Source organism: Leuciscus leuciscus, assembly GCF_965113295.1.
Source record: "Leuciscus leuciscus genome assembly, chromosome: 21".
NCBI classification, from domain to species: Eukaryota; Metazoa; Chordata; class Actinopteri; order Cypriniformes; family Leuciscidae; genus Leuciscus; species Leuciscus leuciscus.
Window position 1 is genome coordinate 30,195,244 of NC_138745.1, and position 25,283 is coordinate 30,220,526.

The 25,283-nt window shown below is 37.2% G+C and overlaps 1 protein-coding gene and 1 long non-coding RNA gene across 2 annotated transcripts; one reads left to right on the forward strand and one right to left on the reverse strand.

The window, feature by feature from the left end:
• Window positions 1-221: 221 nt before the first annotated feature.
• cdc42ep4b (CDC42 effector protein (Rho GTPase binding) 4b) lies at window positions 222-22,430 on the reverse strand. The gene is made up of 2 exons (XM_082151368.1): window positions 22,126-22,430; window positions 222-4,202 (listed from the first exon to the last, which is right to left on the reverse strand). Exon 2 carries the CDS (start codon window positions 4,007-4,009, stop codon window positions 3,029-3,031), a length of 981 nt encoding a protein of 326 aa, XP_082007494.1. The 5' UTR covers window positions 4,010-4,202; window positions 22,126-22,430; the 3' UTR covers window positions 222-3,028.
• Window positions 4,760-7,577, forward strand: LOC309484866. Its single transcript, XR_014200994.1, has 2 exons — window positions 4,760-5,311; window positions 6,121-7,577. It is a non-coding gene; the product is annotated as an uncharacterized lncRNA (long non-coding RNA).
• Window positions 22,431-25,283: the final 2,853 nt, after the last annotated feature.

A 25,283-nucleotide genomic window follows, 5' to 3' on the forward strand; every position in this document is an offset into this window, starting at 1 on the left:
TTGAATCTGTCAGATGTGTTTCATCAGCACAAACTGTGCGCAGTGGTAGAGTTCCCTGAGTCAACATACTGGAAAAGCTGTGATACAGCAGTTTTAGCCTGAGGATGATTATTAAGCATGTTAATCTGCTACAACATGAACAAACTCGCTCAGGTATTTTGTTTTACTCTTAAATGATGATTAGCATTGACAGTCATGAACACCAGTACAAATTATGGCCCTTTGGTGAAGTTTATCAGCTTTCTTATTTATTGAAAAATAGAACTGTTATTTTGCAAGGGAAAGTGAGGCAGGGCATTATATATTATTTCAGTACAGAATAATACAGACATTAAGTAAAAAAAAAAAAAAAAAGATAAACAGCAAATACTTGGAAATTAAAGAGATGGTTTAAACTTTAGTGTTTGTCAATTTTCTGTACGAAGATGTTGTGCTATACAACTGCTCATATAGTAATCAAGCAAATAAACTATAGTAACCTCTATGCCATCATATATGGATGATACTGTTGTCTCTCTAAGCATAGACACTAGTAAAAGTATTGATGGCCTGTAAGAAAACTACTCCAAACTGTAGAGGGAGCCCTGGTGCTCTCAAAACCTGTTATAGTCCAGCATTCCAGCTCATTTTCAGTCTCACAAATCCAGCTCCGGACATCTGGTCGTCTTCAAAAACTTTGCGTGCAGCGTGATATCTCCAAGACCACTTGCTTAACCCGTATGAACAAAACTTAAAGAAATTGGCACATTTGATTATCCTCCTTTTGTGCTAGAAGACAAATGAAGCATTTCAACCAGATATAAGGCAACACAAGCCCCTCGTACCCCTTTAATAAAGCCCTTTTCCAAACCATTCTATACACAATGAAAAACACCCTAGTCTGCATTACAAACATCTCACGGTTTCTCTTTTAGAGGTCTTATTAATCGTACCTTACTTGTTCCTCTGTACAGACATGCTGATTTCACAAACCACTGAAAAACAGATGAGCAAGCAAATAATGTAGTTGTAGTCTGATCACAAAGAACAGATTACAAAGAGAAGGTAAAAGGCCACAGAGAAATCAGTATAATAAGATTGAAGAAACCAACTGTTTACAAATATAACCGATTCTACAAAATGGTGTTCTCTTCGGCTCCTAGTGTGCTTATAATGTCAGATTACAGGGCCAGCACTGTTGACTAATAACATCAATCAAAAAAACTCAAATATACATGAAATGAATAACATTATGTACATATATCAAGAATGGAACACTTAAATTATCTCCCCGAAACATAACTGTGATCCAAAGTGCACAATAAACAGTTAATACTTGCTGAGATACCAGGATGTTAATCATCGGCAATTATTTGATGTTTTCTGTGGTGCGCCTATAGTGTTAAATATCTTGTCAGTTTTATGGCAAATTTGCTAACTGTTGTTATAAAACTTTTTTTTTTTTTCTTGCAAGAGAGACCTAAATGTGAAGTGTGTAATTTCTGCAGCACTAAACAATTTCAAAAATGACTAATGGTAGATGCAGATGTTTGAAACTTGTCAAAAAACACCAGTCAAACAAATGCGTAGCCCCGCCCCCAAACTCACATGATTGGCTGAGCCGATGTTATGGAATCCATTTAAACGTTCCAAATCACCAAAAATAAACTGAATACTGCAGGTTTTTTTTATTATTATTATTTATAACCCATTTTGGTGCTGCTAGTGGCAGGGAAATTACACACCTCTCTTTTAAGGAAAATCAAGTGAAAGCTTTGAAATATAATGTGACTGTGGAATGAGTCAGATCTGTTCCATCCGCATAAACAATCTCTGTAAGATAATATTGCATGGAGGATCAAGTTTGCTCATTTTGAGATTAAAGAATTTTAATAAAAGTACATTTCTGTCCATGTTTAACCGACGCAAAGGGTATGGCACTAACTCACAGAGTGGCTATACAAGTTACAGTCTTATCACGGGGTGATAAGTCTTATCTCTCTTCAAAACCTAAATACAGAAATACAAGGAACTACAAGAGTCATTCAGAGATGAAAACCCCTCTATAGCCACTTCTGCTGATGAGCATGGTTTGAAGATCGAGGCACTACACTAGACCCTGAATAAGAGAGCTACCCCTTCATCTCTGAGCCTATACAATGATAATCAAATAGCACACTTCTCAGCCCTCTTGACATCAATCCTCATTCACACACACAAAATTGACGTCGTCATTGGTTCCACTCAGACTGATTCTACTGCCTCCAAGCAGCGTCACCACTGCTCTCGGGTTCTGTATCCCATCAATCTAAAGTCTCCAAGATTGAGAATTTCATGTGACCCGACAGGAAATCCTCTTAAACACACATGGACCACATGGCAAAGTCCAGATCCATTACATAACTCTCAACAGGAAAAAAAAAGGTAACATATGCCAGAGATAAAGCGTTGTGTTGAACCTCCAAACACGTTTATGGCATTCTAATCATTACTTTGACATTTACATCAATACAGATTTGTGTACAAGGCAAAATTTAGGATATAACTTAAAGATGGAATCAAAAACTGTAAAACATAGGAAACTTAAGACTGTTGGCAATAGTTTGGAAGTCCAAAGGCATAAGCGAGCTGCATCCGAGCACTGTGTCGATCATGGGAGAATATGAGGTTTGGTTCCACACAAACCTCCTGTATCAGCGTTCCAAGTGGTCAACACTGGAATTCATTAATGATACTCACGAGACCATAATTACCATTTGAAACGGAATTTCCTCGCCTTGGCATATGCAAACACACAAGCACATTCCTCTCAAAGCTGTGGCGGCTCTGGTGAAAGTCACTAGTAACAGAAGGTTTGTATACCTGAACTAGGAATTGTAGTGAAAAAATATTTAGCAAGGGCTAAAACATACGTTTTCCCTTTCATCTCCATTATAAAATCAGTCCTCCATGTCAATGTACAAGCTTTGCATTCACCAATCGACCACAACCCTCCTCCTCCTCTTCTTTTAGTCTTTGCAAAGACTGTTATGGCAACTTACAGCTCATTTTACACCCTAATCTCGTCGTCATCGTCATCATCCATGTAGGAGAAGTCTCTGTCGTCTTGCACTCGAGGTGAGCTGTACTTGATGTCGTCCATATTTCCCTCATAAATCTGATTGTGGGGTTTTTCATCCAGCACGGTGGACCCTGAACTTGAGAGGGAACAGCTGTCCAAGTGTTGATGGTTCCTGGTTTGGAGCTCTGGAGTGTAAGGGTTGGTGCCTGGCCTTTGGCGTGGAGGCCGGATCGGAGGAAGGGGGTCCTCTTCCTCGACTTCATTGGGAGGACTCTGGGGCGGCGAGCTGCTCTTCCCCTCTTCGAATCCCAGATCATCATCATCTAAGCCCTTCTTGTCCATCACACTCAGGATGTCGCCCAGCATGGAGGGACCCAGATCAATGTGGAAGGACATGATTGACTCTGCATGTTTCATGCCTCCGGTGTAAGGAACTGACGGACGCAAGTCGGTCAGCTCACCAAAATTCCTCTCGTCCAGCTCCAAGTCCGATACAGCGGGCGCTGCAGCTCCATTAAACGGCTTTCCATCAACTTCCGGAACGTTCTTTAAAGGACTTGAGGACACGCTCTTGGGAAGGTGGATTTCTGTACCTCGTCCTGCGTTGTCATCATTCAAATATGGCAGCGAGATTGCATTTTTTACATAACTTGGTGAGCCTCCAGGGGGCGCTAGTTTGGATTTGTCAGGCTTGTCGCGATTGACCGACTGGGAACGCTTGCTGCTTCGGAACGTACGGGAAAGGAGGCTCTGTTTAGGGGAGCTCTGCTGTACCTCCGGCTCCCTTGGTGGCTCCCCTGAGCGGGTGCTAAGAAAGGAGGTGTCCCCGAAAGCGTCGCCTCCTCGCCCCACATGCATAGTGTGACGGAAGTCTCCCAGGGGTGCGCTGATCATCTCTGCAGTCAGGTCAGCACGAGAGCGCCGCTTTGACTGGGAGGACGAGGACACAAGCTGCTTCAGAATAGGCATGATGACTTCTTAAATACTGTCCGCAGAAAAATAAAATCGCCAAAGTCTTTTCTCGCCAACAGATGGGTCACTCTTTCCTCTGACGGTGTAGATCCAGGACAGTGGTCAGGATGAAAACTCTTCCAAAAACCTAGGACACAGCCATTTTTATCCTTAAAGTACAGTGTCCTTCCTTCAACATCTGACAACTGACCTATAACAGAAGAGAAAAGAAACAATAAATGTCATTTTTATTTTACACGGCTGACATTTTATTACCTAATCTGAGACGGATTCTCTTTTTCTTTAGAACTTGAGTTGAACTGTCAGCTGATGGAAAATATTACAGTTATATTGAAAATATACATGAGATTTTAAGCCATGCTGATGACATCACATACTCAATTTAGGTACTAATTAGTTTTAAGTGGATTAATTACAGTAGAAATTTCCCTTGAAAAAGAAAAAGGGGTGGGGAAAAAAAAGAAAAACCAAGCCACTTGAAGTATTACATAACACATTAACAGAGAGGTGGAAGAGGTTGGAAAAGGAATTCCCATTTCATCCCATAAGCCATGAGCCTTTTTATTGTTCTTGGAGGAAGTGCGGTCATGAAAGGGTGACACGTTGCACGAGTGTTGATTTACAGAGCTCTTGTTACTGAAGGATTTACTTTTGCACGGTGGTCACCAAGTCACCACACAAACCAAAGCTTTGTACGCTTCCAACTCTGAGTAAACAGATGGTTCACAAGTTCATAGGAAGCAGAGGAATCTGGAATTAAACCACACAAATGGCATGCCAAATTCTAAGGCCTAAGATCAGCTTTCAAAAAAATAAATAAATAAATATCAGTGCTCCAAAAATGATCAAGAAAAAGCACACAGACTCCTCCCATGAGTAAATACTTCTATATTCGAAAAGTAACATAGAACTGAAATTGTAATTTAGCAACAGTTCTTCAAAACAGTAAAGAAGTTTTAATGAAAGTAGCCTTGCTTGAAAAAATAAATAAAATACAACAAAAACTGTACAGATGAAACTAATAAAAGGGTGCAATGCAGATATCGGGCAGTAATGCATCCCAAGGCACAAATCCCCTTTCTTTCCAAATCCACATTCATTTCATGATTACATAACCATGAGCTCAGAGGATCCTGGGAGCACAGACTTGTAACGACTGCATTTCTTCTTAAATTCAACTCCATCCAGTGCAGTATTCTCTGTAGTGTGTGCCAGGCTCTTATATCATGCGGAAATCTAGACCTTTACACCGTGTTGTACTCCACTGCCTGAGATGTTCCTTCCAGACCTGCTGACAAGGTACTTTTCCCTTTTCCCTCGACACCTTTCTTGCATTTACGCTCTTCTTTTTGACTGCTTCTTCCTTTTCATACATAACTAGGTACTTTAAGCATTCTACTTCCAATTAACTATTTGGGTTTTGCAATTCTTCTAATAATCTGAGGAAGAATAGCCTATCCGAAACATTAGGATAAAATTCTCATTTCATTTACTTCCATTAGGAGGCTTTCCAGATACTGATTTGCATTTATTGCATTCAGTGTTTGAAAGCGTCTTGATTCATGTTCATTCGGAAAATTTAAATGACTAAGAAAATGGCTAAGGTGGTTTAAGGTGGCTCTGATGTATGCAAGCAACTAAGCAAGTAACTAAGTTGCTTATATGTTCAAACAAACAAGTACAATATACAATGAAAGATGGAGTATAGAATTCTGGCAAGCTTTTAAAAAAATATATTAGTTCATTATTATTGTTCATTCATTCGTATTGCTTGTAAACTGCATGTAAGCTGCTGCATATGAGCTACAACCAGTTCTTGATTCCCAACTCTATTTGAAACCACTTTTTCCTTTCTATTTTCTTTCTTCGCTTCTCCGCATCTTTCTCTTAAAGCAAAACATATTGCATGTCTTGGAAGACTAATGATGGTTGTATCATCCTATTGTAAGGTCACTGTAGAGGGTGTGAAACAAAGGGAAAGTAGAAAAAGAGAACGACTGAATACGAGAAAACTCCAGTGCTCTTAGGGTTCACTGTGAACATTTTGATCCCCAACTGTGCGCTGTGATTTATGGTTTAATAATCTGATTATCTGCTTCTTTACACAGGGGAGGCCTATTAGCCTGGACTGACCACCAACAGCCAACAAAAGACTTAAGACGCAACAAACCATGATCAAAGACAAAATTGTACGACAAACAAAATGCCAAAAAAGTCAGATTTTTCTGAAACTAAGGTTGAAACATATGAAGAAAGCGCTTGTTGCCATCTAGAGATGATAGACGGTAGTCTGCAATTTTGTTTTCAAACATGACTTCATAACCATTCCAGAGTTGCATGCACGCCATCTGGATGAATGAGATCCAGGCAACAATGTCCCAAAGACACGTCACCCCACCAAAAACATTTGCATCTCTGACAACAAAAGCCTATTGAGCGACTGTAGCTGTGAGAGAACAGAAGAGGGTTTGATAAACGATAAGCTCTCCACTTGAGTCAAAGAACTGGGCGTCCCAGAGGATGATTCAGCTCTGCCCGCTGGCAGATTGACCTCATTGTTGAATCACAGCAAATCGCCCCACTCCGACGTCCAGATAGATATTGTATCTGTGTTTGTATAAAGTAATGCAAGACACCCGTGTAAGACACCGTCCTGTGTAAATTATTTTGATCATATAAATCAACAATCAAAAAAGGCAATTTTTTAACATCAGGACATAATGATCTTAAATTAAAGGGACACTATGTAACTTTTGGCACTGTAGCAGTTAATAAACAAATTGTCTTGCAGAAGAACATTGTAGCAAGAGCATACTCTGTTTATGAATATGACGAGTCATGCAGGTATTGGGCTACTTCGCAGCGGTTGTGGTCCCGCTCAGTCTAAATTAGTCCAAATATAGCATATTATAAGCGTACCATTGTGATTCAGGATAAGACAAAACACGGATTGGAATATGGATTCACAATGTATTCGCTCATTACATACATTTTGTAAAAAAAAGTATTGGTAAAGACAAAACTGTCATAGATCAAATAGATTTCAATACATTCAAATGGTGAAACAAATAATTTATATATTTTAACATTATAGTTCTTACAATGCCATTTCAAAATACAGTGGCTTTGACTATGCCGTTTATGTTGTAGAACAAAATGTGAAAGTAATATTAACCTCAGACCTCATTTTACGTAATTCCCATAGGAACCCATGCCAAATTAGCCTTCCGGGTTGGCCTACAAATTAATGTCATAAATCACAACTGAACAGCTCTATTGCTCCAACAGTATGACACTTCATTATTAAGCAATGTATATATGGCTCACAGGACATGATTGATAATATATTTAACTGGTTTTCTATAAAGTTGAATTAATTCAGTTTGTTCATTTAATTCAACTGTGCCAAGTATTTGTAATCCTTAAATTAGTTTAGTAATTAGTAAAATGAACCATTCAAAACTGAACTTAGGACAACACTATCTGACTTAATGAGAAATTATGGTTGATATTGTTAAGATGAAAAAGAGGTGTGATTGAAACATCAAAATTACATTTTTAATTATGTTATACCTTTTGTCAACTGTGTTGTCAATTGCCATGAACTGGTTTTGTCTTGGGTCCTTTTCATGCCTATTTCCAGCAATCTCAGCGTCTAAACGCTTCATTAACAGCTACACTCAGGGGATTTCAGAGCATGTCATTTGTGTTCAGCATCATTACACATCAGTACAAAATCCTAACAGCTCCTGAAAGACAACACACCAGCTTAAGATCACTCTCCCCCTCTGGACATATGTGTTCATATCAGAGCTCACTGGAGACCTACAACTTTACAGCTGGACGGACCCTCGTGATCAAACTCCGTGAGGGTCTAACCACACATCTGCAGGGCCTCGTTTCAGCGGGACCTCGTTTCACAGGCTCCAAGCTGGGATACCAGGAGACCCGCTACGGCCTCGTCAACATTCCTAAGCGTGAAACACACAAACACTCTCACAAGAAAAATATATTAGTCTGTCTCGTCTGGCAGGAGGCCGTTATGGCGATGATGGTAGAAAAACAAGGGAAGGATTGTGGGTTAAAAATGGAGAAATATTTTGAGGTTTGAATGTGGCCATCAAACCCACATTTACATAACACACTTTTATGTACGCGAGACACACATCCAGAGATTAAGACCAGGAAAAATAAAGCAACTATGGTATAAATGATTCACATCTTCACCACAAGCATCATTTATCCCATGCTGTTAACTCATGATGTCACGATCTCTTGCGTAAAGTGTCCTCTCATGCAAAGCTCATGGAAGGAAGTCAGATGAGACGATCCACTAAATGAAACACCAGCTGTCACTTGACATTATTGTACTTTACTTTTATTTATAGATCTGTTTTAATCTTTTAAGAGTAACCATTACTTATTTAACAGGGTACTTCTGAACTCTGGAAAAGATCATAATTATTCTTCCAATACAACTGCAGCTCTCTGATTTTTTTTTTTTTTTTTTTTTAAGGTACAAAGCTCTGGAACTCATTACCATGTTTTATTTAAGCAAAAATGATGAATAACTATATTACACATTACATCAGAATATAAATTCACACTTTAGACATGACATGAAGTGAAGCACATTAGGAAGGACTGTATTCACATTAGAGCATAACATTACAATTGTTTAAAGGGATAGTTCACTCAAGAAAATTCTGTCATCATTTACTCTCCCTCATGTTGTTCCAAATCTGTAAGACTTTCATTTATCTTCGGAACACAAATGAAGATATTTTTAATGAATTCTGAGCGATTTCTCTCCCTCCATCGGCAGCTACGCAACTACCACTTTGACGCTTTAAAAAGTTCATAAAGAGATCGTAAAACTAATGCATATGAATTGAGCGGTTTAGTTAACATTTTCTGAAGAGACACGATAACTTTATACACTGAACAGATTTAATTAAATATTTTATTCACATATAAACATTCATCAACTCATATAATGCGATTGCATCTCTTCAGAAAATGTTAACTAAACCACTCAATTCAAATGGATTAGTTTTACGATCTCTTTATTAACTTTAAGTGTCAAAGTGGTAGTTGTGTAGCTGCCGATGGAGGGAGAGAAATAAAATCTTCATTTGTGTTCAGAAGAGGAACAAAAGTCTTACAGGTTTGAACGGCTCACAAAAATCTAATTATTATGGTTTTATTCATTTACCTTGTATTTTGCATGGGATCTACTACTTGAATGAGTAGCTATATAAATGATCTTCACAAAAAAAAAACTATACATTTAAACTTATTTGTTACATTTGTCCTAGTAACATCAAAGTCCCTTCTAAGGAAAGTCTGTTTACTCGGCAGCCATATTTGCAACGCCACCGGGCAGCTATTCTGGGCATTCAAGACCAAATCTATCTGAATAGGGAATACTGAAATCTCAAAAACTGCTTGCCGAACTCATTAAATAACATTTAAAATCAGCAACAAAACCTGACAAAATATTCCATAAATGTTGTTTCTTATGCTCAAATAGCGTTAAAAAAAAGCGTATTTTGGGGGGCTAGACCAACCAATGCGCATGTGCAGTCCTAAGCGCAAGTCTCAGGTTTCTAGCGGAACCAGAGATTATAACGGCAGTGACGCAATGATTGGCTGATTGATTGATAAATGCTGATTGTATTCCATGTTGCGCATTGCAGTTTCTCCCTATTCATAAGTAATAGGAGTGAACCCTCTTTCACTATATAGTCATTGGTAACATGCAGAAAAGGCCTATGCCAGCCTGTGATTCATTGAGATCTGGGACAGCAGGATTGAGGCACATTCATCCATTTGATTAACGTCCGGACAACACACTACATAATCTCTTTTAAGACTTAACATCCCTTTAAGAGTCTCTGCTCTTGGAGAGCTTGCTGGTGTCTGTAAAACACTGAGGATTTCTGTGTGTCTGGCACAATGACAGATTAAACACACAACAGCAGTCAAATCAGCCATAAACTGTCAATACAGTTTTGATTATTTAAGGCTGATTTGACTGCTGTTAAGTATTTGTAGTATCATACTACACATTTAAGCAAGGGTAGACATACTCTAGGAAATACAGCACTGCACAGAGACTCTGTCTGCATGATATTGCAGGAGATTCACACCACAGTGTGATATTCCTGACAAATCATTCATTCTGAGTGCTGTTGCTATCAGTCATAAAATAATTAAACTGTGATGTATGCATTTATCAAAATAAATGTTCAAGAAGTTCATGAAGAACTTCATGCCGCTGGTGGTTGGTGACAGTGTAAACATGGTCCATTTCACTGTAGGCCTTCTGCATAAAAATTAAGTTCAAATATTCAAAAAAATTTTGCTTTATTAAAATGAAACAACTAAATATCATCCTTATAGTCCCTAACATGTTAACGAAGTTAACAAATTTTCATTGAAACCAGGAACTGGTTGAAAGCAAAAAAAGCTGAATGGTTTTCAGATGTTATTATTGACTACAGTTACAACCTGTTTTTCCTGTTAACCCCACCACAAGCCTTATACAGACAGATATTAAGTGGTGAATAAACAGATGGAAAGGTAAATGTGATACGGAGAAAACAGGAAGACAAGACACCCACCAAATCAACCAATAGAATCCCTCCTCACACCCATAAACACTGTAGAAAATATTTTAACTGAAATAAATGTTAATGTGTGTATACATTTGGTCCAACACCATGGACACAGAGGGAGAGAGAGACACTTATCTTATCAATAAGCATATTAATATGAGTGATAGTGAAGAGTTAGGGCAAATCATTTGAATGCAAACACTGTTTGAAAAATACCGCAAGTGTGAATAGTGGACATTTTGAAGACTGTTCTGGTCGCTCTTTGCCATGCAATCATAATGAAGGTTGCCTGGAGTTTTGAAGCTTCAAAAAGGACACAAAAGCAGCATAAAAGTAGTCAACAAGACTAGTGCACTATGTTCCAAGCCTCAGGAGTCATGTAACCGGTTTGAGCCATTAACCATTTCAACCATCAATGAGTTATAGTTGAACTCAAGTCAAGAACACGATTTGAGAACCAATCATCCAGACTAGTTTTGTGAACTAGACCAGCCGACTCATCTGAAAAGCTACGTTTCCCAAAAAGCATTGTTAGCCTAAGTAGATCATAGAACCATTGCCACCAATGGTCTCTTAGCTAACAATGCTTTTGAGAAACGAATGGGAGAAGAGGGTGGATATCAGGATTTTTCAGATTTTAGTCTGTTCCTCACAGAAATTCTATTGTACGGCTTCAGAAGACTGGGAATATATTGCATAAGTCATATGAACTACTTTTATGTTGTTATTTTTTTCATCTTTATGAAGTTTGACAGCACCAGTTCTCATCCACTTAATATTATACTGAAAAGAAAAAACAGGATATTAATTAAAAAGTCACTTGTTGTGCGCTCCACTGAAGAGGGAAAGTCAAACAGGTTTAAAATGGCATGAGGGTGAGTATCTGAGAAAATTATGACTGCATTCTCAATTTTGGTTAAACTATTACAGGGAAAAGGCAGGATCATTAGCAGATTATAACTCCATCAACAAGGTAAAGGACAAAGAATCACACATGCAAAACACTTCAAGAGTTCAACCACATTACAGAGTAATACTATCAGCTTCCCGGTCTAGTTTCTGAAAGTTTTCTCTCAGCTTGGTCCAGACAGGATATTATGCACTAGCTTAGTCGTCATTCAGCAGCAGCCAGCGGGGTAAAGAGATATACAGTACTGTGTGTGTTTGTGCTTTGAGTTTCTCTGCCAAAAAAGCTGAAACTAACCACAAGGATTACACACTAGATGTAGAAAACACTAAAAACCATGTTTAAACCAGCAAGGCCTCATGTGCCACACACAAACACACCTTTGAGTCACCTTTCACATTTAACGATATACCTTTTCGTCAAAACCACTATTATGGTTTACATTTTACAGGAATCATTCTTCTTGCCAGTCACTTTTCGTCAAGGTGAAGGTTGCAGCTCTATAATCACAGCATATAAACAGACAGAACGTGACTTTACTAATCAAGTAGATGATTAACTTTCCACATCCTTTCCACTCCACATTCCTGCCGTTTTCCTCTGCCAAAAAGCCCATGGGTTCAGACTTAGCCAACAATCCTCTCACAGCTGTGTAATTCTGCACACAATCACAAAACTTTAAACCCAGGCTGAGAAGAGCGCAAATAACAATCGATTTTGAAAATGAAAATTGCATAATCTGGTTTGAAGGCTATAAGTAAGAAGAGCTACTGCTTGGAATTTAGGCTCATAACCCTTTCCAAACGGCACAGACGAGAACGAGAGAGCCAGCAGTGCTGCGTCTTCCCTGGGTGTTGCCGACAGTCTTGGGGCCCGTGTGTCTGGGACACACAAGCGTGAGTGTGTTGAGGAAAAGCAGACACACATCGGGTGGTGCCATCTTGGCAGAGATGCTACACGACTGTGCGCCAGCAGGCTCGCCACAGTCCTCGCAGGGCATTTCCATCCAACATCTCGTTAGACGGAGAGAAAATGAGGCCAATGTTACATGTCTCTAAACATTTCTGATAGGGAGAGTGGGCAAGTCATCCTCTTAATCTATAGTGGTGTATTTGTGTCACATGACCACTTTAGAAAGGCCCATCATATAAGCACATTATTTAATAGTAAAACTGTCCTTTTTTTTCTTTTTTTTTATAACTTTTTTGCATTGTAGTCTAAATTAATTATGTCAAAGCAAATGTATGCAGCTCTACAATATATATTTAATAAAAACAATTTTCAATGTAAAATTATTGGCATGATTGCCAAAGCTTTATACATTAAACAAGTAATGACAAGAAAAAGCAATATACAATATAAGAATAGAAAAAAAAATAGTTTTAAAATAAGGCTGAAAAGTACTGAAATAAATAAAGATAATCTTTAAAATACTATATCAAATTGGTGGATTATTCAAATAATCTGATTTTTGACTTTTCAGGGCTGATTAATGAAAATGCAAATGCAATGCAGGAAAAATTTTGACTTTAGAGAATTAGTTTTACTTTCTCATTTATTTTCATTATTTTAATAAATTAGTTTATTCCTCAATGACTCAAATTACCCCTTGACGAGCCACGGCTTAAATGGGAGTACAAGTTATACTTCTATGATGTTTTCTTTTCCATTTCGCCTTGAACTATAATAAGGTGTATCTGTGATCCATCCCGTTCTTCCACCCATGCTCAGTTCTCCACACAGCTACAAATTATGAAGCACTTTGCTCAAGTTAAACAGATAAAGAGGACATTTCCCAGCTGACCTTCTCAAACATCTTGGTATTGTGAAATGCAAACTTTGGACAACTCATTGTCATTCATCTTTTCAGGCTGGGTTCAAAAGTACAACCATTTTGGATCATTGTCAACAAAACTGTTGAAATCTGAAAACTGATTTTCACCAATCCTACTGTTTCTTTGAGAATATGCGCAACAATAAAATGTGTCTACAGTCACTGCCAAAGGATGCTTAAGTTGTTTGTATTATACATTAGACAGTATAAAGCCTGATTTTCAAAACAACTTCCTTCACAGGTTCACAAGACACCAGTCAAGCAGCATTTTTCAAGGCAGCACTCATGCAAAGGAAGGTCTCTAATTTACAACTTTCTGTTTTGCTCATAGGAATTCCCCATTGGCATCAAAAGGATACAAGAGGACCTCGAATAACCTTAACTTGCAACATTCAATGATTAATGATTGACATTGTTTTACATCCTAAACAGCTGAATAAATTCTAAGGGGCCGTTCACACAGAACATGCTTTTCCATTCCACTGCGCTACTTTTCCATTATGTTTCTATGTAAACACGCGCTGGACGGACGTGTTTGACCGTTGCGCCCGCGTCTTGCATATTCTGCAGCGTCTCGCGCATGACACGGCATTATAAAAACGCGGTTTAAGTTTAAATAATCTCACATTTTAAAGCCGTGTCTTGAGACCTTGTGGTTTTTCAGAGCAAAATCGTGTTCTGTGTGAACCAGCCCTCAGACTGGTCTCAACTTAGCCATATTATACAAATCACTGAATACTCCTAAACCGTTTTCAATTGAAACGATCTCGTCTGAATTACCTAAAAAGACAAAAAAAAAGATAAAATTATCGTAATTGCAAGATGCTGATTTATTTTTAGGTCTTCTTAACTACAACAAAAATCCATTTGCTGTTGACAGCAAAATAATATTTATTCTCAACTATTTCTATATTTTTTTAACACAATTTTTTATAAAAAAGCATGGCAATTGAAATATCTTAAAAGAGATGGCATTTGGGGTATTTTACACAAATTGGAAGAAAGAGCTTTTTATTCAATTCTAACTTATAATTAAAAGTTCGAAAAAATATATTTACTGGTCAGAAACTTGTAATCACAGTAATTGTGATGTCTACAAAGCATTAGACAATCATAACTCTCCTGCAATGACAACATACCAATTAACTTAAAGTAAAAAAAAAAAAAAAAAACTTCTCATACATGACTTCTCATAAACTGATAAAATCCTTGTAAATCCTCTCAAGTGGTGACTCAACATGGTGACAGCAGTCTTTGTATATGCGTGTAATGCATGCATGAATGATGTGGTTTAAGCACTGATTGCTAACGCACAGCTGTCAGTGTGGTTCAGCTCTAGTAGGTCTGAAAAGAGCAAGGTCCACTCTTTACACCCTTAAACCAGATGTGGTTTAGAAGAGAAGATTAGCTCCAAAATTGAAATAAACAATGGAGTCACACTATTACAAATATTTACCATGGTTGCCACCAAAATATTATTATGACAATGGCTAACACAAATGAATGCAATGCAGAAGTAATAATAACTGCAGAAATTACAGGCAGTGCCTTTGGCAAATGTAGTTTCAATAGCATCACCATGACATCATTTTGAAAAATAGTAGCAATAGTGTTAAATGCAGCCCAAATCACTTAATCTGAAATCAACAATACGTTAAGACCATGATTGATTCCTATCGTTTAAAATAGGAAGCCTGACTGTGCAAATCAATACAACACTCCACCTTTAACACACTCGGTGACCTAGTGTGTGAGTTTACTGGAGCATTTAAGTGTTCCTCCACAGGATAAGGCCTCTGGAAACGCCCAACTGTCTACCCTCAAAGACACTGAAACTGTGGAAGTAAAGTAACAACGATCACAATACACTTAAATAAATAGAGCTTAAAGGAGAAGTTCACTTTTAAAAAAACTTTTGCTGATAATTTACTCACCCCCATGTCATCCAAGATGTCCATGTCTTTCTTTCTTCAGTCGAAAAGAAATTAAGGTTTTTGATGAAAACATTCCAGGATTTTTTCACATATTATGGATTCCATTGGGACCCAAACGGTTCAAGGTCCAAATGACAGTTTCATTGCCGCTTCAAAGGGCTTTAAACGATACCAGACGATGAATAAGGGTCTTATCTAGCGAAACGATCGGTCATTTCAAAAATAAAATAAAAAGTTGACGTTTTATAAGCACAAATGTTCGGCTTGCTCTGTTCTGTGATGCGCGTTCGTGACGTCACGTAATACGCAATTACGTTGAAAAGGTCACGCTTGAAAAATTGAAGAAAATGTTCTTTTTGGCTTTTTAATATTAAAACACTCAGGATGCGCACACGAAATGGGCATTTTAAACGATAAACTGACACAAATACATTTGAAAATGTTTATATGGTCCTCCTTCCGCACATTTGTAAACACATCAAACTTGACCTTTTCAACGTAATTGCGTATTACGTGACGTCACGAACGCGCATCACAGAACAGAGCAAGGCGAACATTTGTGCTTATAAAACGTCAACTTTTTATTTTATTTTTGAAATGACCGATCGTTTCGCTAGATAAGACCCTTATTCATCGTCTGGTATCGTTTAAAGCCCTTTGAAGCGGCAATGAAACTGTCATTTGGACCTTGAACCGTTTGGGTCCCAATGGAATCCATAATATGTGGAAAAATCCTGGAATGTTTTCATCAAAAACCTTAATTTCTTTTCGACTGAAGAAAGAAAGACATGGACATCTTGGATGACATGGGGGTGAGTAAATTATCAGCAAAAGTTTTTTCAAAAGTGAACTTCTCCTTTAAAGAAGAAACAATCTTAAGTATGAGCCAATCCCTTTACACAAACAAAAGTAAGAAATATATCTAGCTATGACAAGACCGCAGAAGACATTCTTACCTTTGAAACTGTGGTAGTTTGCTAATTTTGTGGAAGCTTGACTATTTCACAAAATAAATAAATCCCCATTCATATGGCAAGCTCTGTAAAGCTGGTCTGAGCGAGCACAAGCAACAGTAACTAAAGTGGGCGAAGCTGAAGGGTCAATTAACCCATTAATGGTCTATTTTGGAAGAAACACAACTGCTAAATTGCTAGTAATCTATGGAAATATAAACATTCTGAAGACCACACATGTATGGGTCATGTGTTTCATGAATTCGGGCCACACTTGTGAGTTACTTTGAGCATAGTGACACTGAGCGACAGAGGGCATATGTTATGGATCTATAAGGATATTGGATTACTGAAGTGAAGCCAAGAGCATCTGGGATTGGAATGGACACTAATGGAGAAAATAATTGCTCCTTTTCTCTTTTCACCAGCCATATGCTTGAGGGAGACTACCTGTTACTCTATGAGAAGAAACCTGATTGAAATTGAATGATGGGGAGAGATATGAGCAATGGAGAGGAGAACTATAAGAGAATGTAAAGAATAATGTACAAATGAAGAGACAGAGTGAGAAACAAAAAAGTAATGTTTTCCCTTTTCTCTCTGTGAAAAAGTACACAAGCAAGTGTCCTCACAAAATGGTTTTGGAAATTGTTATGGCCATTATTGTCTTTGTCTCTGGTGTTATCTTAGTTCAGGACAAACACGAGTATCATTAATGAGCAACATCAATAAGCTACCAGGAAATATCGCAGTTCAATAAAGGTGATAAACACACTAATGGCAACATTAACAGCTTGGGAGCAAGACAAAAGAGCAAAGGGCCAAAACCACAGAGAAAATGACTATCTATGTGAAAAGTGGCCAGACTAGTTGTCGGGCTGTGCCAGCCAGGTATTAGAAATAATGTGCTTCGAGGTTTGGACTTAAAGAGAAACAGGACACTCAAGTTGAGGTCCACTTTCACAGGGAGTGATGCCGATACTGTCACTTCAAAAATGTGTGGCTCAACCCAAATGAAATCACCTGTCATTTGCTCAAAGGAGTATCTTTTTGGCTGCTACACAATACCAGTGACTTAAACCGGTTTCACGCCTTTCAACACCATCACACAACACAGTAATCATGAATTTGTTATCTCAAAAATGAGGGACTCGAGCAATGAATCTCAGTCTGAAACTTGACAGGCATCATCTTGAAACAAAAGAAAGGTTACTTAAGCACCATGTTACTTCAGGACGGAGTATGTCAACAAACTAGTTCCCCATCAACGAGTTCATCAACATGCACGAGTTTATTACATAGAAAATGAGTAATCCACCAATAATTTTCAGCATAATGTCAGCTGTTAGTTAGTTTACATACCACAAATGCCTATAAGTTAAAATTACCATAGTCTCACTCAGCAAGACTTCTGACTACCAGGATACATGTTTTGTGCAGTTTATTCCAGCCAAGAACAGAAAAGGTCATCATGTAAAGTGACCAAACACGGTCTTCTTCTTGTTACCCGGGATCGAAAATGAAAGTGACCTGAATGGAAGAAAATTACCAGCCAATCAGATTGCAATAGCTTTTTTCAGCTCTTATTAACTTTGGAAGGTCTGTGGGTTTGCCATATGAAGCTATAATGACTTGAACTGTGATTATCAATGTCTGAAAGATCTTGGTCAACAATTAACCATTGGTTGAGATTTTTTTGAAAACGTTGAAACAGTTTCTTATTTAATTTTCCAGGAATCCATATCATAGCTTCCTTAGTTGTGAATACAGCAGCACAGTCAGTTAATAATGACTGCAAGCTACACTAGTTAACAAGAGTTAAACAAGTTCTTATGACAGGATTCGTATGGACTAAACGCTATAGGGCTTTGGTCTTCTTGGTATAAGAAGAACTGGCTCATTGCCTGGTGTCAGGAGGAGGTCAGCCTGTAGGACTGCAGGAGGTTTGGTTTCAGAGGAATACGCTTCTCTGCCGTTAGGATGTCAGATTCCTGAGGCCTCAGCTGGGCTTGCAGGGAGATCGAGTCGTCTTATTCAAGTTCATGAGGAGAGGAGACAGTGCAAAAATATTGACTCTTGGCAAGACACAGAGTCGTGGTTTAAATAGTTTTACTTTCCCTTGAGGTCTGATATGAATGCAGTACAGTTTTCCCAAGTTCAAAGTCTTCTACATAAAAGCTAACAATATCTTGCAGGCATTTCCTATCATTGTATAATAAATAGCATGCCGTGCTGCTCAAAAAAAAGAAAAAAGAGAAAAGTTGCATCAATAATATTAAAAATAAAATAAAAATGATGGTGAAACAGCCAAATTATACCACCACCCCCCCCCCCAAAAAATAAATAAAAAATTGTGTATAATAAATGTCTTTTTTTAAAGAAATACTACTTTTATTCAGCAAGGACACATTAAACGAAAGTGACAGTAATTATACTTTTAAAAATTTCCATTTCAAATAAATGCTGCTTTTGAACTTTCTATTAATCAAATAATCCTAAAAAAAATTTAGATAAAAATCATGTGTCATGGTTTCCCCAAAAATATTATGCAGCACAACTTTTTTCCACATTGACAGTAATAAGAAATTTTTCTTGAGCACCAAATCAGCACATTATAATGATTTCTGACGGATCATGTGACTGAAGACTGGAGTAATGATGCTGAAAATTCTGCTTTGACATGGTATGAATAAATACATTAAAATATATTCGATTAAAAAAAGCTATTTTAAATTTAATAATATTTCACAATAGTACTGTTTTACTGTGTTTTTGAAAAAATCTTACCGACCCAAAACTTTTGAAAACTAGTGTGTTAAATAAAAGATGATTTCAGTACAACCAGTCTTATAAAATATTGCTTTTAAATGTCAATATTATAGCCTACAGCTTGATCTTCACCCTAACATGTGTTTTAACTTCAACACAAAATCTGCAAATATCTCCTACACCACAACTGGGACGGGTGGGTGTTGAAGTTGTTATCAAGAAAGGCCAGGAACACCCATGATTAACTAACCACCATAACGAACAACTTACACGCAAACCTGCAGGCTAAATTTAGGAAGGTTATGCTTTCAAAGCCCCCCAGGTTGAACTTTAGTCCTTTGAGCACAGACATGTCGACCTCCTGTAGTGTGTGTGTCGACAGCTGGGCTGATTACATCAGAGAGGAATAAGGCTTTCTGAGGAGCACAACAGACTCATGCTGCGGAGTCACAAGAAGGCCACCGTAGTGATTGAACAATCAACTAAGAATTATTAATACAGTTGATGTGAGTCTCTTCCCCTCTAAAACACACACACACACACACACACACTGCTGCAGCTAAATCATATCACAGCAGGAGTGGATGGGCAAGCAGCCAGCTGTATCACTACAGATCCATCCACACACACTCACTCACTCAAGCTGTACACACACATAAGCACAAAGCAAGAGGCTGCTGATGCATTTCAAGTCAAAGTGAAATAAAAAATGTAATATATTTGAAATTTTTTGTAATATAATCACAATTTTTGCCCAAATTTTGCAGCCCTACAAACAACCATGTGCAGGTTTTTAGCTTTTTAAATTTTAATTTTTTGCAGTCCTACATACAGGTTTGGAACGACATGAGAAGGACTAAATAATTACTGGATTTTAATTTTGGGGTGGAGAAAGTAACTAAAGAAAGAAAGTTTACTCTGTGTAAAACGCAGTTGCATGAGAGAATGTAAGGTGAGAAAAGAAAGAAAAATTAGGAAAGAAAAAAGTGGAAAAAGAACAGACTGCATTTATCTGTCCATCTAGCAGGTTGGCCTTGTAACACGCACACGCGCACACGCACACACACACACACACACACACACACACACACACACACACACACACACACACACACACACACACACACACACACACACACACACACACACACACACACACACACACACACACACACACACACACACACACACACACACACACACACACACACACACACACACACACACACACACACACACACACACACACAATGACCTTGGCCCACATCTTCCATGCAACAATTTAGGCCAGAACTGTCTCTCTGCTTGCCGGCTCTCCTAACTGGAATATCATGAGCTCAGGATATTAAGCAGGCAGCTTTAACTCCGGGTATACGGTGATTTGTTTGGTCTGTCCAGACAGATACTGACCTCAGAGCACTGGCGGCAGGGTTGTTAATGCCACCTTTCACAAATATTGACACCAAGAATGATAAAAATGTCAAAGGTTAAGGGTCAAAGCCCTAGACCACACAACGCTCAAGTTATAATTCTGTATTACTTTCACTTAAGCTGTGGTGGTGATCATTGGTTCCTGATAGAGGAATTAAAAGGTTTAGATAAATTAAGACTCCTTTCAACTTGGAGCAACAGAAAATATTCACACAAAAAAGGGAAAAAAGAAAAAAGTCAAACCATGATATTTAGAAGTTGACTGTGCTGTTGAGACAACCCATTAGGGTCAATCAATTTCACTCTGATAACCTTTTACAATACCAGAGCGCTTGCCAGTTTTCTGCAAACAACAGTTTGAGCCGTTAGAGTAACGAACTGTGAAAGCCATCTGACCAATGCGCATTATGCAACAGATGTGGCCAACAGGTTCAGGACAATATATGGAGAATACATCTGGAAATTCACAAGAAGCTCTTGGAATACTTCACCGGATTCCTGTTTCATTGCAACGTGGACTTAAGAAGTGGTTACATAACATTTCATCTACCACTTTTTCTTCATACCGGCACACTATAACAGCAGCTCCAAGGTCCATCCATCCAGGCATTTAGCACCACTACACTAATGACTCAAAATCACAAGCTCCTTGTCTCCTGCAATCCCAACAAGCAGCACACGTCAACGCCCCCCATTAGAGATCACTTGTTAACTGCTAACTCACTTTCACAATCGTCTGCATTGGTAGCCTATAGCCTATACAAAAGCCCCAGAACTCTAAATCTGAAAGGTGAAATTCAGATTGTGGAGTAAAATTATGTTGCCTCTGAAACAGAAGTAATGATTAGGCCGAACTGATTTAACACACTGTAAAAAATGTGGCTGCGATTAGTTATAACAACTTAAAAATTGTTGAGATAACTTAAATATCCAACTTAACTAAACTTAATATTTTAAGTCAAGCATGAACACATACTTTTTAAAGTTGAAACGATGTTGGATTTTAAGTTGTGATAAATAATCGCAGCAATTTTTTTACAGTGCAAGATCTATCCATAAAGGTCAGTGTACCACACATAGCTGATAAAAGACAAATAATGCAAACATAAAATAAAATAAAACAATAAGCCAGATATTAATGAAATAACATAAATATTAGCATTTGAATCAAAATATATAATTTAGGCTATTATACAGAACTCAATGTACACATATGTTATTGGGCTAAAAAATATAAAACGTTATCAATGAACATTATTAAGTTAATATAATTTGTTACCATAATGTAAACATTTGATACATTATTTATTGCATAAAATGTAGGGTCAAAAAAACCCAAAAAACTAAACCATTAAAATCACAGCCCAAAGCAAACTAGGTTACACACAGTACTAGAGGAATGTCTGAGACTGACGCATTCAAAAGTGTACAAAAAAAAATCTCTTTGGGCCCACATTTGTTAAATCCATTTGAGATTCCGATGAATGAGATATCTGTCTGACTGGCCTCTGGAGTTCAATACAAGACACTTGAAGAGCAAACGCTTCATTGTATCTTTATCTAACCCAGTGAACTTTTATCCAAACTTCTAATGGAACCTTGTGGGATGTGAGCAAAGGTCGCACAAATTACTTCATTTATGTAATAAATAATAAAGCTTTTTACCACTGTTTGCAGCGTCGTATTCGATCCCAGAATCCTCAATGCCAAGTTGAGCTTCTCATCCAACAACAATGGACCAAGTTCAATGGAATCACACTCCCAAACAATAGAGTCCGTAGAGTGTAACAAAACACAGGTTCAGCCTGACATATGTCTCCGATATCCTTTAAACAGCTTTATGTGGGAGTAACGCGTTTACAGATAATACAAACGTGTTAAATAGGACACACTCCGCCAAATCCTGAGGAGGAGATCTTCGCGTAATGACTGTAGTTCAATGTGCTATGGCGCACTAATGCGGTTCAAGCGTCCAGAGACCGTCCTCTGACTGTGTGACGAGTGACGACACCCCGCCCCCTGCCGTCCGCCCCGCCCCTTTCCTCTCATTGCCTTTTAAAGGACCAGTATCAAATTTACGACCAAATACACGACTGTATACAGTAAATTAAGTTTGCTTTTGGCATCTATTCATTTTAATTTAAAAGCACTTTTACATATCATTCACATTTAATTTTTATTTTTATCATCATTTTTATTCATTTATACATTATTTTATTTTTAATTCAATTAATTAATTAATTTAATACACATTAATTGTATTGTTTTATTTATACACATTTATGATCCTTATATTAAATATATTTGTTTTTAATTAAAAAATAAAATTTCATAATATAATGTACTATGTTTGTACACAATTAATATAATATTATGATTTATATTATTAGTATACATCTTTGTTTCATTTTATTTAGTAAAATAATATAATTCTGTCATCAGGTCTTTTACTTTTTTCATTTTTTTTTCAAAGACAAATCATTTTGCCCAGAGCCAGAAGAGCTCCTCCGAGTTTTTTATTTATTAATTAATTTTGTACGTTTTTTTTTTTTTTTAACTGTCTAGTTCAGAATATACATATTTGATCACAGAGTACAACCTTGGCACTAAACACTCATTATAATACAATACATCCAATTTTAGGCATTTTTAAAAGTCCTTAGATGCAGGCCTGGCATATAATATTAAGTAAATCAAATCACTGGAAAACACAAAAATAAACATTTTAAATTAACAAATATTATATGAAAACAAGGCAAACAGAGTTCTTTATAAAAGTATCTGTGATCATCTTTTGTCTGAGAATAATTAAGTTCTGTTTTATTACGACTCTGGTTAGTTACCAAAAGGAATGATGTTGCCACAGTAACCACACTAAACAAATGTGACATACTCAACACACACATCCTCTTCAGCTGTGTGATTCATAGTGACAGAGCAACAAAAAAATGAAATAAAAAAACTCTCTGTCATGTACAAATAAACCTTCATTTTAGCTCTTTATTTTCAAAACACATATTTTGGTTTAAGTTCTACACAGAAAGGCAAAATACACACACACACACACACACACACACACACACACACACACACACACACAGTCAAACCGTACATAATAAGTTAGAATAATAACTAAAAACAAACAAAACAACATTCAAATGACCCAATACCATCAAAGTAAGAGGGTGAATATTTCAGAAAACTACAAAGGCCCACCTAAAGTTTATGAACTTATGATGGATTGGGAATACTTATGTTTTGTATATAATAAAGCTGTAATTTACAAGTCAATCTCTCCTTCAAACCTGCTTATAAAAAGCCACCTAAGCGGTCAACAAACTTCCCATAACTTTTCAAACAGGTGATTACTTCCTGACGTGCTCTTTATGGTGCTGGCAAACGGGCAGATCAATGGGCTCATATCCAGCGGTTAAAATTCTGCTCTATAATCAATATCAAAAGCATTTATCCAACCATTTGATCTTGGCATGGTGCATATTACCATTTTGTGGAAGAGGAAAATAATATAATTAGATTAATAAAAAATTCAAAGAAGTAACCACAAATAGGAAGCGAGTGCGGGTGGTTCAAACAAGAAACACAACTGCAGAGCTTCACTAGCACCTTTGAATAAAACATTATGAGTTAAAGCCCAGATGGTGGAGGAGTTGCTCACTGCATTTGGAATTAGCATCCACGTATGGGGCCTCATGAACTGAATAAATTAAGCAAAAAAACACAAATCTGTTGTTTTTATAGATTGATATATCAAGTCATATGTTCAGATAAGAACGTGCCATAGCATTCAAAGCCTGAAAACTCCAAGACATGCATTCACAACTCTTATATAACCCAAGATTATATAAGCGTATTTTCCATTTATATCTGTTCGCCTGGCGCACATTAATCATTTATCCGTCAGAAGCCATTTAGTTGACTTCAGGTATTGTATGTAGTGCTCAGGAACACCTGTCTTTGATTTGACCTTTCTTATGGCGAAGAACATGAAGAATTTTCCTTCACACTTTTAAAACAAGTTCCTCCATCAAAATGTATGCTCTTAAAACAATTTTTGGTAACACTTTATTTTGATGGTCCCTTTTGGACATTCTGCTGACCATAAGTAACTTTGCAACTACAGTTAAGAGTATCATTGTGATGGTCCCCCAAAAGACATTCTACTGACTAAAAATAACTTTGAAAGTACATCTCGACTTATTATAACCCTAACCCTACTAATACTCTATAAACAATCTTGAGAGTTAGTAGACATGTACTGTATCACTGTAAACCCTAACGCTCAAAATAATTAATTGGTTTGAGTAGGACAAACTTAAATTAAACTAATTAGTTCAGTCAAATTAACTTTTATGAGTATTTAGCACTTTCTTTTTCTTTCAAGTTCACAGAACTGATATATTTTAAGTAAACTGAACTGTTTCATTGTTTTGAGTTTTATGAAATTATTTCTGTTAATTTAGACGAATTTAAGTTTAACTGAAACGGCTGGGATGTCTATTTCCCAGCATGCTTTGCCAATGGCACTCGAAAGGGAGAGTAAATGCTAAAATTAAGTGTAATATAATGTTTTTTTTTTTTTTTTTTGAGGTGCAGTGTTAGTCAACAGAGTATGTTAAAAGGACCATCAAAATAAAGTGAAACCCATTTTTTAATCATTACTGTTATACCCTCTGCTGTATTTAGATGAACAAAGTTAACTTTAAATAGGAAATTTGTTTTATTAGGACAAAAACTGGGATGAGTATGATGTGGAATCTCCCTCCATTTAGACACATTCCTGTCTTGTTCTGGCTCTGACATCA

Excerpts from the sequence above, each read along its gene's own strand:
- cdc42ep4b (XM_082151368.1), bottom strand. The coding sequence starts at position 4,009 with ATGCCTATTCTGAAGCAGCTTGTGTCCTCGTCCTCCCAGTCAAAGCGG.